General features: G+C 47.1%; 1 protein-coding gene and 1 long non-coding RNA gene across 2 annotated transcripts; one reads left to right on the top strand and one right to left on the bottom strand.

Moving 5' to 3' along the window:
• Positions 1-223: 223 nt before the first annotated feature.
• On the bottom strand, positions 224-11,496 carry rcor3 (REST corepressor 3). Its single transcript, XM_084367697.1, has 12 exons — positions 10,443-11,496; positions 10,282-10,338; positions 8,238-8,315; positions 8,099-8,151; positions 7,526-7,687; positions 7,218-7,342; positions 6,959-7,037; positions 6,045-6,260; positions 4,771-4,848; positions 4,368-4,425; positions 3,905-4,149; positions 224-3,592 (listed from the first exon to the last, which is right to left on the bottom strand). Exons 1-12 carry the CDS (start codon positions 10,564-10,566, stop codon positions 3,209-3,211), a joined length of 1,659 nt encoding a protein of 552 aa, XP_084223823.1. The 5' UTR covers positions 10,567-11,496; the 3' UTR covers positions 224-3,208.
• On the top strand, positions 4,956-9,838 carry LOC311266094. Its single transcript, XR_014623657.1, has 3 exons — positions 4,956-5,083; positions 6,002-6,143; positions 9,604-9,838. It is a non-coding gene; the product is annotated as an uncharacterized lncRNA (long non-coding RNA).
• Positions 11,497-16,932: the final 5,436 nt, after the last annotated feature.

The following is a 16,932-nucleotide window of genomic DNA, read 5'->3' as shown; positions in this document are numbered from 1 at the left end:
GCAGCATGTAATCTGTAAAGTAACTAGTAACTAAAGTAATCTGATGCATGCAGTGGAGTGGGAGTATAAAGTAGCAGAAAATGGAAATACTAGTACTTCAGTAAGTACTTGAGTAGGTGTTGCTGTCAGTGTGCAGCTCTGCAGTGTAATGTAATCTGATACTCTGAGGTGTTAGTTACTGGCCTGTCAGGCTGTGAGGACAGACGGACAGCAGAGACGTGCAGACGGATGGAAAAGACGTTTTAATGAGAACCATCAGCAGCTTCATGTTACAACTTGTACTCAAAGTCAAAGAGGAACTTGAGGATTCCAGTTACATTTAATGCCGCGACACACGTTTGTACAAAAAGCCTTAAGAGCACTTTCACAACGACGTCTTCACAGCGAGTCCAGAGCGCTAGCACCAGGAGGAGGAATAAATAACGAGAAGACACAGTTTCAACACGAACCTTTAACAGAGGAGCAGAAAACATCGTCATCAACAGCGTCTGAGCGACGGGGGGATTACAAACTGTACTCTGAAAAGTAACTAGTAACTAAAGCCGTCAGACAAATGTAGTGGAGTACAACGTTCAGTGTTTGTCTCTGAGATGTGGAGGAGTAGAAGGAGACAGCTGCATAAAATGGAAATACTCAAGTAAAGGCAGCTTGGATCGAACCTGTATAGTACTTGAGTAAATGTACTTAGTTACTTTCCACATTGCTGATAAATTCTGATGCATTGCATTTGTAATCATCTCAGTTACACAGAGAACCTGTTCGTTGAGTTGAATGTTTCCACTGATGGAATAGTAACTGAGTACATTTACTCAAGTACTGTAATTAATTTTACTCAATTATGAGGTACTTTCACTTTACTTGAGTATTTCCATTTTTCATTTTCTGATACTTGACACTTCCACTCCACCACATCTCAGAGACAAACTGCTTTTTACTCCACTACATTTATCTGATAACTTTAGTTACTAGTTACTTTACTGATTACATCCTGCATCAGAGCCAAAGTAGAAGAGTTTTTATTTTATTCATTTTTACCAATAATCAGATTAAAACAGTGATTCTGATAATCAGTCCAGTCGTAGTTTACAGTATACACACATGTAAATATGGGTGTAATATACTTTTACTGGTACTTTTTAATACTTGAGTATATTTAATATCAGATACTTTAAGGCTTTTTACTCGAGTACTGGTCATACGGGTGACTTTCACTTTTACCAAAGTAATATTTTAACAACAAGTCCGACTGTCGGGTACTTTTTACACCATAGAGATATTGTGTTGAAGTAATATTTTAGTAAAAGTATTTTTTAAATCCGATTTAAGTTAATTAAAAAACGTTCTTCAGCTCTGACGCAGCGTCCGACTGAAACTTTCGTGTTGTCAATCAGATGTGCAGCAGCTGGTCGGTTAACTGACGGCTGATTGGACGGACGGCAGGTTACACGCCGCGGACACGCCGCCATGTTGGGCGACATCACATCAACTGGGATCGACCATGTTTATCTCAGGAGAGCGGCGTTAAAGAGGAAGTCTGGTGATGTCATCAAACCTCCAGCTCAGACAGCTTCCTACACACACACACACACACACACACACACACACAGCACCAAGTGTGGATCAATACGCCGCTGAAAATAGTCCCCAAACGCTGCACTGCTTCCTGCTGTTCGTTTGATAAAATCGACAGTGAGCAGCTGTTTTTTTTTTAGGTGTTTTTGAAGATTCCCGTCTTCAGCGAGGGTTCAGCTGAGTAATCTTTCATATCAGACCTTCAAGTCTCTACAGCGACCGGTCAGCACCATGACCCGGGGAACAGCGCCAGGCTCTGAAGAAAACTTCCACAGTGGCCAGACAGTGCCCGTTTACATGAGCACAGAAATCTGATTACTGGGATTATTAAAACAAACGGGGTTCTGTATATGAGCAGAAAACACGTCCGCTCGCGTTATAACAACATCTGGTATCTTTAACGTTTTTACACGTGCAGATGTAAAAGAACTAAAGAAGCAGAAAACGAGGCGCGTTTATCAGATTTCTCTTCATCCGTAGAACGGTGGATACATTTTTTGGAGCGTCGCCTCCAGTAACATTTTTAAAGTCTAGAAGAGCCGCACAATTAAATTATCATATCCCCATTCAAGCTAGCCGGGCGCTAAACAGGAAGTGATCTGGGTATTTTTTTAGTAAACCCTTAAAAAAGCTCGACTCTTTGGGGGGTTTACTGTTACGTCCTTCATCAGCGCTGAGGAAACGTCTGGCTCCTCCGGTTCTGGTATTGCTGTCAGGTAAAAAAATCTGGGTTGTTTGAATTTCTTTCAGCCAATCACAATCATCTTGGGCGGTGCTAAATGCAGGATGCAACAGTGTCGGGGGGGGGGGGGATCGTGTTTGACTGGCCCTTTGTAGCATGTAGCTTCTTAGCTCAGAGGTTGTTGTTGTTTCACGGAGCCACAGGGAAAACAACAAGCAGATGACTGAAGAAAGGAATGCTGCATGAAACAGGCGCCCAATGACAGACTTTATACCAACTAGGAGCTGAGCGCCACAGACGGGTCAGACAGTACTGAGCTGGACCAACATGCTGGAAGTAAAACCTTTAAAGGACGATTATCAGTTCGTCCTGATCTGAATGTCGACTGTAGGAAAGATTTTAAAGGATTTTGGGCTCTGATGATTCATCTTTTACTAAAGTCCTGTTCTCTCATTTTCACATCAGCACATCATGTTTGAGACGATCAAACAAAATGTTTAATCTCACTGTTTCGGGTCATTTAGATTCACTTAGCTGAAGATAAAACATAAAAACATGCAGCTTTAGTATCTTTTTCTGTCCATGTGGAGGGAAACTGATGGAGAAGAACAAGGGACCCGGGGTGGAGCCCTGTGGGACGCCACGTGTCCGGTGACGACTGAAAAGATGAAACAAAGATCTTAAAAACCAGGTGACAGACCAGCAGGCTGGAAAAAATGAACGGTGACCCCTAAAATACTGTTCACCAAGTGATAAAGACTCTGACTTGTCTCGTGTCGATGTGTCACCTTAATGTTCTGGTGAAATGAGAGAAGAAGAAGCCGACAAGTGAAAATCACAATTGATGGTTTGAAAAAAGAAAACACTCAGATTTTCCCACAGGACCTGAACGCAGCATCACACTGAACGTTTCATCTCTGCTGTCTCTTCAACAGAAACTCTGACGGTCGTCCGTTAGTGAAGGGAGGACGACGAGGCCGTCTCTGATTGGTGGGCAGCCAGGCCAGGGGGCTGCTGGGCGGAGCTTGGACCTGATCCCCCGGGGTTTCCGCAGAGGGTCATGGGAGCTGGAGGGCGGGGGTTGAGGCGGGGGGGCAGGGGGTTGGAGGGGCGAATGAGAGGCGGAGGCTGCTGCAGGGTGGGGCGGGGCTGCAGGAAGCGGGCCTGTTGTTGGAGGGGCGGCGGCTGGCGGTGCAGAGAGGGTGTGGCCGGGAGGGAGGGCCGCAGGAGGGGAGGGGGCTGGTGGAGGGAGGAGGAGGAGGCGCTGGACGTCACCGGGATCTGAGCTGAAGAAGAAGAGGAGGCGGCAGGAGACGCACCCGAGGAGGTCACCTGACCCTGCAGAGAGGAGAGAGCGGAGCCATGATTACCTCATGGTCAGTCTCATAATATAAAATATTTATATTAAAGATATAAACTTTCTGTCACTTAAATGTGCAGCATGTAAGGACATCACCAGAGTAACCGCTAACTGATGCTAACTGTAGCTACACTTAGCTAGTTAGCTCATGAATTTCCCTCAGGATCAATAAAGTATCTATCTATCTAGTTAGGCGTGCAGGCAGCAGTTCAGGCTGTGAGCTGAGCTGAACCAGCGTCTGTCTGCAAGGACGGAAATCAAACTAAGAGCACTTCAGTCCTCTGTCTCACCTCTTCGTCCTCTTCGTCGGTGCTCTTCCCTGACGGAGTGGTGGAGCTGTTCTTCCCCTCCTCTCCAGAGGTGGCGCTGTCTCCGTTGGGAGCTCGTGTTCCCTGTTCGGCCTCCCACTCCTGCAGCACCTCGTCCAGGTTGAACCGCCGCCGGTAGTTCACGAAGAAGTTCTTCACCTGGCCCACCGTCTTGTTACCGATGACGTCGGCGATGGCCTGGAAGTCTTTCCCGTATTTCCGGACACCTGAAGAACATCGCAGACAGTTTATCAATCAAGTCTTAAACTACAACCAGAACAGACGGAGGAGGAGATGATGGCTGAGCCTGACTTTATATCATCAGGAGGAGACGATGACTGAGCCTGACTTTATATCATCAGGAGGATACGATGACTGAGCCTGACTTTATATCATCAGGAGGAGACGATGACTGAGCCTGACTTTACACACTGATGAAGCTCACCTTGAACAGCCAGCAGCTGCTCGTCTGTGGTCCAGCGGGCGTTCACCTTCTGGTTACACTGCAGGAACATGACAGGAAGAAGACATGAGGGTGATGTCGCCCTCTGGTGGTGATTCACTAGATGAAGATGATTTACAGACAGCTCATCTACCACAGTCTGACCTGGATTACACTGAAGGCTACATTATTAAAGCTTCAGGCTCTAACACAGACTGAATGTGCTGCTCATATCTGATCATATCGGGTCGTCATCTTTAACAGTGATTAGTGGCATCATGGATCTGCTTTCTACCCAGAACTCACGGCTGACGTCTCTCAGAACAATCAGAAACAGCTTCAGCTCACTTCAACACAAAACGATGTTCGATTTGCTGAGATGTCGACATGTCGAGTGTGTTTGTACCTCGGGCAGCCTGAACTCTTCAATCCCGGACTCCAACATGTGTTTCAGTCCGCTGTTCATCTGTTTGGCGTTCTGCACCTGAAGAACGAGACAGAAACACATCTGAATGTGAGATCCAGCTGTTGTCTCCTCTGGTCCCCTGCAGGTGTCATCAGCAGGTGGCAGTACAGCCCGGGCAGAGCAGTAATATGGACCAGCAACAGGCAGGACGACTCAGAGCAACACCTGGGGTCTTTCACCTGTGATCAGACGGATCAAGTCCCAAGAGTGTTAAACAGTCACTTCATGTTTCCTGATGAGCTCTGACCGTGTGGTGAGTTACTGTCCAGTCTGCTTCAGAAGAATAAATACAAACACAACTGTCTAAAAAATGTGCTTTTAGCTACATGCTACTGTTAGCATGCTAATGCTAGGCCCAGCTAATGTGCACTACATTGAATGCGTCTTCAGTGTAATTATTCAAGATACCAAACAGCTGTTGACTAAACTGGTTCAGTCCTCTGTAGAAGTTCCCTTATAAGAACAACAGCACCAGACTCCCTTAACAAATGTAGTGATTTTAAGAGTTGTTGAGTTAAAACAGACTTTGTAACGTAGTGAAACTCTGTCTCTGACAGACTCTGAATCATTGTCTCCTTTTTGTAAATTCAGCATTAAATGAAAACAGTCAGTTGTTTGTTTCCTTGTAAAAAGTGTCAGTTTGTGGCAGCATGGCTGTACCAGCCTGTCTGCTTCTGTGTCTAAAGTGCTAAAGTCTCACCTGCCAACATTTAGCAGCTGTTTGAACACACTGTTTACACTGATTTCACCATTTACACTCAATTTATGAAAGAAGAAACATTTTATTGATCTAAACATGTCACATTTAAAAAACACACTAACCAGTAACCAGTATAGGCGACTTCCTTGTCCCCAGACTCCCTTAACAAATGTGTCAGTTTAGTGAGTTGTTGAGTTGGAGACACTTTATAAACTGTGTGAAACTCTGTCTCTGACTGATTCTGACTTATTTGTTCCTTCTTGTAAATTCAGCAAATGTTCTACATGAACTTCTTTCTGTCTTTGAGCAGAAACATGGAGTCTGTTTGTCTCAGTGATGGACGAGCAGGAAGTGACATCACATCACTGTGGTCACTCAGATGCAGGTTGACGTCAGCTGTGATCTGACGGACTTAAAGCACCTGAGACAGCTGGTTTAAAACAATACATTTTCTTTTTCATCCTGCCTCAGTTTCCGCAGATCCCAGGTCTGGAGGAGGTTGTAGCGCCCCTACCTGTCTCTTGAGGGACACCAGCTCCATGTCCAGCTGACGGAGGAGGGTGTTGGCGGCGGATGAGCTGCAGGACACGGCCACCACGTCCTCCTGGGTCAGGTACATGCCTTTGGGGGGGCGGCAGCGAGAGCGCTGGTGGTGTCGGTGCTGCAGGGTCTGGTGCTCCCGCCGACCCAACGCCACCTTTGAGCCCGGCACCACTGGCTCCACCTGGTTCTGCAGGGAGGGAGAAAGTTTACTGAGGACTTGAAACTGACAACATGTTGCAACAGATCATCTGATGAGTCAAACACACAACTGAATGCATCAGTGAATCATTAGTTCAGTAGTTAAAATGTGTGTTCTTCATAGCTACTGAAGTCAGCGTGCTAACCAGCTAGCCTGGCCTGACCCGGTCCACAGCTCCAGTCCAGGCCACTAGCTGCACGGCTAACTGAGCTAACCGATAGCAGCTACAGTTTGCAGCAGTTAGTTGTTAGTCCTGTAATATGCTGCCCCCTGCTGGTTTGGAGTAAGGTCATACTTCAAAAGCTGAGATTCCCGTCAGTGTTGATTTGGTTTTACTTGATAAAGTTTTGTTTTAAACTTATAAACATAAAAAATTAAGACTTCTTTATTCTGAAGGAGTCGCATTCAGGTCCACGTCAGGCGCTCAGGAACAGCACCAGGCATTTCTCCTAGTGGTCAAACTGTGTAACTACATCTTCACGTGATCACGAGAAATGACTCAGATTTTGAGCCGCAAGATAAGATTATCCATTCAAGTTAGCCGGCTCGGTCGGTGGGAGTCTTTAGTGCGCTCGCTCTCTGAGCCGCACGACACCGAAGATCTGGGCCAATGAGCAGCTTTCATAGGAACATGGCTCCGCCTCCAACACTGTCCAGATATAATCAAACGTCCTCGGTCCACGTACCTCTTTCTTGGCTTCCTTGTTGGGGTCATAGTCGCTGTCGTTGGCTTCAATGGGGTTGGCCTCCTCCATCTCCTCATCACTATGGAGACAACAGGAAGCCAAAATTCAGTCTTTGCACATCATCACAACAACAACAACAACATGTGGACTGAGACAGGACTGAACAGTGTCCCAACTAAACGCATACCACACGCAACAGAGGCTGAAAAAATACGTGAATGCAGAACAAGTGTCGTTACTGCGACTGGTTCAGTCCTACCTGTCGTCCTGGTTGCTCCTGTTGGCCAGTTTACGTGCCTGTCGGTCCATCAGACTGGTTCTGGAGCGAGTCTTCTTCCACGAGTAGTAGTACTTCACCAGACTGGAGATCGATTTGTCCGGTAACTGAAACGACACAATGTAACGTTCACTACCCACAAGTGTAACGTCCTCTACGTGATGAACTGAGGTTCTGGTGCTGAGTTGTGTGCAGAGAAGGAAGAAGCAGTCCCATTCTTTCATTAGGTAAAGGTACCAACACCACGGTGTTAAAGTATTGTTGTTGTTGTTGTTGTTGTTGTTGTTTACCATCTGCTGGATGCGGTGGAAGCTCTTGCCATGGAAGCTGAAGGCCTGTTCAAACAGCACCTTGTCCTCCACCGTCCACTCGTCTGGGAACGGGGTGAAGTTCGGCAGGTCGGCCAGAGACTTCTCGATGTTGTGTTTGTGCCAGAAGAGCATGCCGAGTGCCTGGAGACACACACACACACACACACACACACACACACACACACTGTTAACACCATGCAAATGCTCCAAATTGTCCACATGAGGCCTAAATGTACACAGACGTTAGCTTGTTAGAGAAGCTAACAATCTTGTTAGCCTGTTGGAGATGCTAACACTGATGTTAGCCCATTGGAGAAGCTAACACTGACTTTAGCCCATTGGAGAAGCTAACACTGACTTTAGCCCATTGGAGAAGCTAACACTGACGTTAGCCCATTGGAGAAGCTAACACTGACGTTTGCCTGTTGGAGAAGCTAATGTTAGCGTATTAGCTTTAAAATCGGACCATGTGTTAATGGGTAGCCCGTGTCGTCTCCTCTCCAGCATGGCTCAGCGGTGCTGCTGGACGTCCTCGGAGTGTTTGAGACCCACCTGCTCCACGTTGTATCCGTGTTTCTCTTTGGCTATAGCGATGTATTCGTCCACTGTGGAGGAAACACACACAGGTCAGGCGGTCTGAGGACCTGATGGAGGACGGCAGCTGCGTATGAAGGACAGGAAGTAGACTCACGTTTGGAGTCGACGATGGTGTGATACGGAGACCAGACCAGCATCCCCCCGCTGTCTTTGTCCGAGTACTTCGTAGAACCTGAATGTGAACAGACAGTTTAACACATGAAGTTCAGTTCACTTGAAAACAGTCCTGTCTGAAAATCATCTTGATGATGTCATCACGTCAAGTTCAAGTTGCATTATGGGAAACGTAGGATCCAGTGTTTTTGGAGTTGGACCAGCACTTTGTTGGATGTCGTCATCAAACACTGGCTGCAGGAGATTTTAGCGATGAGCTTTAATGTCTAAAATGACATCAGAGCACAGAAACAGGAAACGTCACTGAGAATTAAATAATTATAAATGAGTCCAAGAATCTTTCTCTGCAGCTGAATCTGAAAAATAAAATACAAAAAGGGTTTTCCAGCTCTTCGTCTAACAGCTGCAGCGTCAGAGGGAGACTGTGTGTTTTTGTCACGACTGTTTCTCTGAAATCATCAAGGCGACTTTCTGGAGACATCACGTGGTCAAAACGTCTAAAAAATGACCTGAAACAGGATTTAACTAATAATACTCTGCTTTTTCAACCTGCAGGAAACTGAACTGAAGTGAGTCGTTGCTGAAACTGGTTTCTGTCAGTAAACATTTATTAACCCTTTAATAATAATTATATTGTATAATAAATACTTATCAATAATCATTAATAATTATCTATCATTATCCAACTGTGGAGCAAATTACCTAAATATCAACCATAATAATAACATTGACATTATTGTGACATTATTACTCAGCGTTACTCTCTGTAAAATATTATGGCCAGAACCATTACACTGTTCTCTGGACCTGCAGGGGTTCTGTGTTTTCCCTTCAGTCTTATGGGGACATTTTCCACTTTGGTTCTGCTTCAGCTTCATGTGCAGCTGTCAAACTGTTCAATCATCAAACTGTTCAACTATCAAACTGTTCAACTTTATCTGCAAAGTCTTGACCATTGATTCTCATAGTTTTCTGCATTTCAGGCAAGTGTTTCCAGTATATCAGCCGTCAGCATTCACACTGTATTTTCACAGGAAATGCATTTTTTCTAGTTATAATTCTTACTAAATGATAATACAGTGGAAGGTTTTAGTGTCTTTAAGACAGTAACGAGCCTGTGAGATGACATCATGTACAGGTGCGTCTCAAAAGATTTGAATATCACAGAAAAGTTCAGGTGAAACTTTGATGTGTTCTTGATTTATAACTCATGAAATTAAACATTTCAAGTGTTTGTCTTGTTTTAATTTATTTGATTACAGCTGATGAAAATCTGAAACCAGTATCCAGATATCAGAATATTAAATGAGATCAATCAACAGACATGTCGTGTGTTCGTCACTCAGAACCTGGTCGGACCTCCTTCACTGGACCGTGGCTCGTCTGTATCGTCGGTCCGGGTCTCTGTGGGCTTCAGGTCGGACCACGGGTGCAGTACCACCACCAGTCTGACGGTGCCAAAACGTACTGTACTTTTACTGGACTGGGTCACAGTTCTGTATCATAATTGTAATATTTTGAGAGATTTGTTGTTTCATGAGCTGAAATCATCATAAAAAAATAAAAACTTGTTTCACTTTGTTTGATGAAGCTGAGAATATGAAAGTTTCACCTGCTGAATTTAATTACAGAGAAAAGTGTCGAAACTGAGTCAAATACTGAAGTTCTCGTTTGTTGTTTTATTATTATTGTTGTTGTTGTTATGAGCTCTGTCCGGTCACTGTGATATTATTACTGGTGCAGCAGACTGATGTAAACAAACATTAATGACTGTCACAGGTTGTCAGTGGGGGGGGGGGGGGTGGTAGCCTCGGTCCAGGAGCCCCGGTTCAGGAGCCTCGGTCCTGCAGCCTCTGTCTTTGTTTACACACTCAAACATTACAGTTGTTCTGGACGCGGGTCGTGCACACCCGTTCGGTCCGGTCTCGGTCGGAGCTGTCAGAGGCGCCAGTCCGTCACTGAACTGGCTCCATGTACCGAGGCTACCACCGTCCGTCACTCAGGTACAAGCAGGGAAATCTCACCGGGCTCGAACTCCGGGATGTTGGCCTGATAGTCGGCTCCGACCCGCATCCCCACATCTGGAAAACATCAGCATGCGAACACATGACGCGTTACATTCGAGGTTTCCTGTTTGAAACGCGCACATACGGAGCGACGGGAGGCTGTTCGAGGCTATACTCACCGTGCTCGTCGTCGCTGCCGCTCTCGTCAGAGAAATGTCCGTTAGACGCGTTGGACGGACTCTTGGTGCCGTTGGACCGACCTTTCCCTAAGTACTCCGAGCCTTTATCCATCATCCCCGGCATCTCTCCGCTAAACGTGGCCGTGTATCAGCTGCTGTGTCGGGGCAGAAAATGTCAGCAGGAGCTGGAGGTTGTTCTGCTGCAGTTCGCTCTGCGGCCGCCGCTCCGGCCGCGGCGCTGTCGGGCTCCTCTGTGCGCGGCCGCCGCGGTGTCAACACTCACCGCGGCCGGAACACATGGCGGACGTCTCCTGCGGGATCTGCTCGTCTTTACGCGGTGTTGATACCTGAAGTGGACCATGTGAGGGCGGTACCGAGGTCCGGAGCGGAGGGTCTAACCACCGCGGCGGAAGGCTTTGTACGCACCGTCGGGCGGCGCTGCGGCGCCTGTGGCCGCAGATCCTTCCGCGACACAAACTAATAAAGTTAAATAAAAATCAACACAAAAATCAGATGATCAATAAAGTTTCACATCAACACAGCTGTGATCAGAAGAAAGTGCCGCAGCGGCGCCTGACGTCACCGGAAGTCATGAATATTATAAACAAATATGAGCAGCCTGAACAAGAATAAAGACTGAAGAGTCAAGATGTTCAGCACCAAGACACGAGCACAGCAGGTGCACTCAAACGGATCAGAACCGCAGACAACCCGTTTCGGTTCGGGGTTCTCCTGCTTGTTTATGTGTCGCTGGTCCTGCACTGACCCGGCAGCACCAGCAGGGGGCGACCCCGCGCAACAAACCGCACAGCAGGCCCGCGTGTAACACCGCAGAGAGGAAGACGCAACAGAGCCGGTCCTGCAGACTGGTACCGGTCCAAAACATGTTGAGAGACTCACACACCATCAACAACAAGATGAACGAGATGAAATAATACACTCAAATATTTCACCTTAAAGGTGTTTATAAATATCAAAAGTAATAAAAATCTGTCAGTGAAGGAGAATAATAATATAATCATCGTATCAGCTGATTTAATTAAAGTAAAGTTAATGTTTATCTCTCACATGAATATTAATCTGTTACACTAACGTTTCCTGTGGACGTCATTATTTCAGTTCTGTGTTTATGAATGTGTTTTTCATACTCGTCTTTTTCTTTCCCTCGTCACTTTGCATAAATATAAATATATATATTTATATATCAGGAGGAGTTCACTGACGCATGCTGAGATTTATTTACATAGTTGAATATATTATGAACACACTTACATTCTCACTTACTTAGTCATACAAACACTCCTGTTTATCGATCGGTCATATATATATTTATATATTTTTTTCAGGGATACATGACAATAAAACAACATTACTGAGATCTGAGTAACAGAACAAGAACAGGAAACGTGGTCGGGCACCGCGGATTATATTCTGTCGTATCTTTGAGAAAAGTAGAAATATTAACAAGTTGCTAGAATATTGTAGAAAGTAGTTGAACTTTATAAAACAGCAAAAGGACATAAAAAGATCAGCAGTGTTCAAAGGGGTTCTGTTGAAACCGAGCCACGGTCGGGTGGACCAGCAAGAACTTCAGCCACAACGCCAGGAAAAGTGTTGTCACAAAGAAAACCCACAAATGACTCCAGCTGACGATCACTCTGTGTCTGCGTCTGACGCCCTGAAGCTTCGCGAGGCTTCACCTGCACGTCACTGTGCACAGGTGAAACCTCGGTGATGTCACAAAGTCACAGAGTTAAAGGCGGGACTTCTGACGAGGCGTTCAGGAGCCTGTTCTCTGTGGGAGAGAGGAGCTTCAGGCAGCAGGAAGATAAACAGGTCGTCAACAAACTCTTCCCAGCAGCACCGGCTGGTCCAGAGGAGAAACTCTGAGTGTTAATCTTTACAGGCGAGCTGTTCTCAGAGGGGAACAAAGTCCCTGAACACTTGAAGCTAGAAAGGTGGCAGGGTCCGCCACATATAAACAGTAACTGGACTCCCGGGTCTGTCAGCTCTGTCAGAACAGCTGCTTGTCAGTACACATGGAAATAATAAAGTGTGAAGATTCAGAAAGTACGTAAACGTGTCAGAGGTCCGATTCTTGTTCTGAACAAAGAGGGTCACTTTACAGAAACTGGGTCAGTTGAATCCAAAGCACGACCCGGCAGAACCAAAGTGAGAGCACCATCAGAAGATCGACACATGGAGTTCACTGAGACGACGACTTCTCAGGAGGACAGACACCTGAGGCGGCAGAGAATCAGCATCAGAACCAGAACCAGAACCAGTGAACAGGAGAGAGAATGACACCGCAGTGTTTCAGTGACACATGGTTTGGGTGCAGTGACCCTTTAATTACAGTGATGTCATCATACATGCACCAGCTCTCTCTCTCTCTCTCTGTGTCTCTTTACCCTCCTCCACCTGTACCTCTCTCTCTCTCCCACTCTGCTCTTAGCTCTCTCGACCACAGGCTGCCTCACTGTGGTGCAGCCGTCTGCCAATCAGGAGCCTGCTGGGGGGGGGGGGGGGGGGGGGAGAGAGAGAGAGAGAGGGGGGGGGGAGAGAGAGAGAGAGAGAGAGAGAGAGAGAGGGAGGGGGGGAGAGAGAGAGAGAGAGAGAGGGGGGGGGAGAGAGAGAGAGGGGGGGGGGAGAGAGAGAGAGAGAGAGAGAGAGAGAGGGGGGAGAGAGAGAGAGAGAGAGAGAGAGGGGGGGGAGAGAGAGAGAGAGAGAGGGAGGGAGAGGGAGAGAGAGAGAGAGAGAGAGGGGGGGAGAGAGAGAGAGAGAGAGAGAGGGGGGGAGAGAGAGAGGGAGAGAGAGAGAGAGAGAGGGAGAGAGGGAGGGGGGGGAGAGAGAGAGGGAGGGGGGAGAGAGAGAGGGAGAGAGAGAGAGAGAGGGGGGGCAGAGAGGGAGGGGGGGGGGAGAGAGAGAGAGAGGGAGGCTCGCTCGCTCGCTCGCGCTCCTCTCCAGCTCAGGGCTCGTGCAGCACCAGATATGTGAGCGGCGGGAAGCAGCTCTGCCTCGCGCTGCAGGAGGACAGCAGGATGGCGGGAGGACGGCGGGGTCTCGTGGCCCCTCAGAACACCTTCCTGGAGAACATCGTCCGCAGGTCCAACGGTAGGTCCGGCCCGGACGGGTCCGGCTCGGGTTGTTCAGCTGGTCTTACACGGTGATGGCGGGTTTGTTGTGTGAAACTGTCTCGTGGTTCTGTTCGGTGGTGTCATCATCACACTGCTCCACTGTGATAGGCTCGGTCGTGTCAGAGAACCTGCACGTGTCCAGTTCGCTCCCTCACAGGAGGCTAACGTCGGTAAGCTAGTTACCTTCAGTACTCACAGCTAACTGGACTGTTCTGTTCACCGGGCTCATCGCTGACAGGGTTTCATTTGACCCATGAGGTCCAGTTACATTTTAATGTTTACCTGCTTTAAATCCAGTTAAAAGTTCACTGAGCTGTGTTAAAGTCACACCTCAGTGAACTACATCCACTCATCAGCACCAGAACCAACACCAACATGGAGCCAGCTGGGCTCAGAAAAACTCGTAAACAAGAGGAACATCACAATTAATCTGCTCATATTGACAACTGCAGTTCTGGTTCTGGTTCAGTTCTGGGAGCTGCTGATATACAGGAGCAGCTCTACAGTGTTTCAGTTAGAGACGATGTCACTGACGACACCGTCGGCTGTGGCGTCTTTATGACTGCTCCTTTAATCTACAGACTGCTCCTTTAATCTACAGACTGCTCCTTTAAACTACAGACTGCTCCTTTAGGGTGACGGCAGAACCCTGACAGAACCGTCGGTGCTGGACAGTAGAAGGTGGGTCTGGATCTGGTGACGCCTCCAGGAACACGCTCCTCTCCGTCAGACGCGACCAGCAGCTCATGGATGAAGCCAGGCTGCAGTTTAACTGAGTGTAAGGAAGAACCATCACGGCTGAACAGTTAATTAACGTGTTCTTGTGCTGCTCGGCCCGGTTTCACCCAATTAATTCAATTACAAAAGAATGGAGTCAGGACTTAAACTCCAGAGAGCTGCCGGCGCTCCCGAGAGGCTGCAGCCTTCATTACACCACACAGTCAGAGGTTCGTCCTGATGGTGGCGCTAGAGGGAAGGTCAGGGTCACCGAGACGTGACTTCCTGTCTCCAGTCTGAGCTGATCGGCTGGACTTCACGTCAGGAACAATCAATCATTCGCTGTAATTAGTCATAAACATAATTATGTTGTGATTTAAAGCTTCGCCAACAGAACGGTGATTGACAGATTGAGTTCTGCTGTCGGTGTTAGCGTTAGCTCAGTTTACTGTGTCACCATGAACTGGACTCGTGCTGAGACGCAGCTGGAGAAGATCAACCATCTGCAGCACTTCTGCTTCAAAGTTACACACTGAGTCTCCCCACCACAGTTTGTATAACCAGCTAGCTTGTTAGCTTGTTAGCGGATGCCAGCTGGTCTCGTTCGATGCTGACGGCTACGTCGTAACGGTCCATGTAAGGATGAATGACGCGGATTATTTTCAATAACTGAAACCGACATGCAGCAGCGGTCTGTTCCGTCTTTAAATCATGTCATAGCCTCACTGTGTCGCTTGAGTTTCTTCATCAGATGTAAATCTGTTTGTCCTGAAGTTGTCTAACTTTGTGCAGGACACTGAGACAACACTGACGCTGGTCAGTAGAGACAGCGTGCGTCTGTCCCTCCGTCCTGATCTGTGTGACGTTGGCGTGACATGTATCGTGCAGTTGTTGTGAAGCTGCTCTTCGTCGCACCGTCTCTGCCGGTTCAACTCAGGCTGCTGCTTGAGAAAAGAAAGAGAGTGTGAAGTGTTCAGGAAGTCAAACCCCAGAGTTTAAGTTACAGTCTTTGTGCTGTTACAGTAGAAACCTCACTGATACTCTGGAAACAGTCATTCACAGGTTTACAGCACGTCACTGATACCAGCATGTGTCACATCTACTTGTCTTTGTCAGTAACTTAAACACAAACAGTACGATGCTTTATTTATTCTCATTCTTCCAGATGTGTCGCAGAAATGTCTCCAGGTCGGACACCACAGCGTGCCTCCTTAATTACGACAGCAATCATCAGAACTAGTCAGTGAATTCATGATTAAATTTCAGCTCGATGTATGATGTGTTGATGCTGATGATCGATGCGTTCGTGTGAGTAATCTCTGGGTTATAAACATTGTGATTCTCCTGACAGATATCAGAGTTAGGGTGTGATTCATGATCAGTGGGACGGATCATTTTTCATCATTTTGACTGAAAAACGATTAAAACTCTGACGATGTGACGAAACTGTGATTGTGTTTTTACTGATCTCAATTTAAAAGACAATATAATATACACCCATCGCCTGCAGAGTCAGGTTATTGTAGGTACGCGAGTCTCTGCACACCTGTACGAAACCTGACAGATGTTCAGTGCACAGTGAAGTTGATCTTTAGGACCAAGTCTGATATCACAGAGTCTTAACGAGGTCACCACACACAGGACAACAGGACGGGATGCAGCCCGATAACGACGCTGTGAAGCTGCTGTTCAGCTGTGATCAACCAACACACCCATCACTGCTGCTTCACTCCTGATCAGCTACACCTGCTGCAGGTGGATGTGAGGTCAAGCTAATGTCGTGACATACTGATCAATCTGTCACCAGTACATCAACTGATCAGGTCGGTTGTTCACACGTTCCAGCGATTTGTTCGGCACCGTTCGGTTGGGTTCAGGAAAACACCATGTAAGCGTAGTTAGTTACAAATGTAACTTCGGTTTCATTACGTAAACAACACAAATTCACAACGTCAGTAAGTTCAGATATTTCACCGCTGACTTTTCTTTTCACGTGAACGTCGGCCTCCATGATGAAAGTCCCGAGCTTATTTAACCCGTCCATCCGTCCTCGTCCTCGTCCTCGTCCCTCCGTGGACTCTTTCACTCTTTATAACACGTCTCCTGACTGACGGCCACTAGAGGTCGCTGCTGAACAAGAGACATAAATATTGGTCATAATAAGCTGCTTACACAGTCGGACATTTGTCTGATGAGGACGAGATTCATTGGCAACAGTTTCACAATAACACGCTCACGTCTGGTTTCAGCTCTTCCTCCTCCTCTGAGAGCAAACTGCTGATAACAAAGATTTTAAAGAAGGATTAATGAAACAAAGATCTGTAAACTCCTGGAGAAAACCCAAACTGTTAACTTCCCGTCTGGTTTCTGTGGTCAGACACCAACTTTGTGCTGGGGAACGCTCAGATCGTGGACTGGCCGATCGTCTACAGCAACGATGGCTTCTGCAAACTGTCTGGGTACCACCGGGCCGAGGTCATGCAGAAGAGCAGCACCTGCAGGTACGACCACACACACACACACACACACACACACTGCTGTCGGACCGGTCAGAGTGATGGTTGTACTGGTACGACTGTGTTTTCTCCTGCAGCTTCATGTACGGAGAGCTGACGGACAAGGAGCTGACGGAGAAG

This window comes from Pagrus pagrus (assembly GCF_965226575.1).
Source record: "Pagrus pagrus genome assembly, chromosome: 2".
Taxonomy (NCBI): Eukaryota; Metazoa; Chordata; class Actinopteri; order Spariformes; family Sparidae; genus Pagrus; species Pagrus pagrus.
The sequence above is the reverse complement of the archived record's forward strand: the minus strand, read 5'-3'. Positions and strand labels throughout refer to the sequence as shown.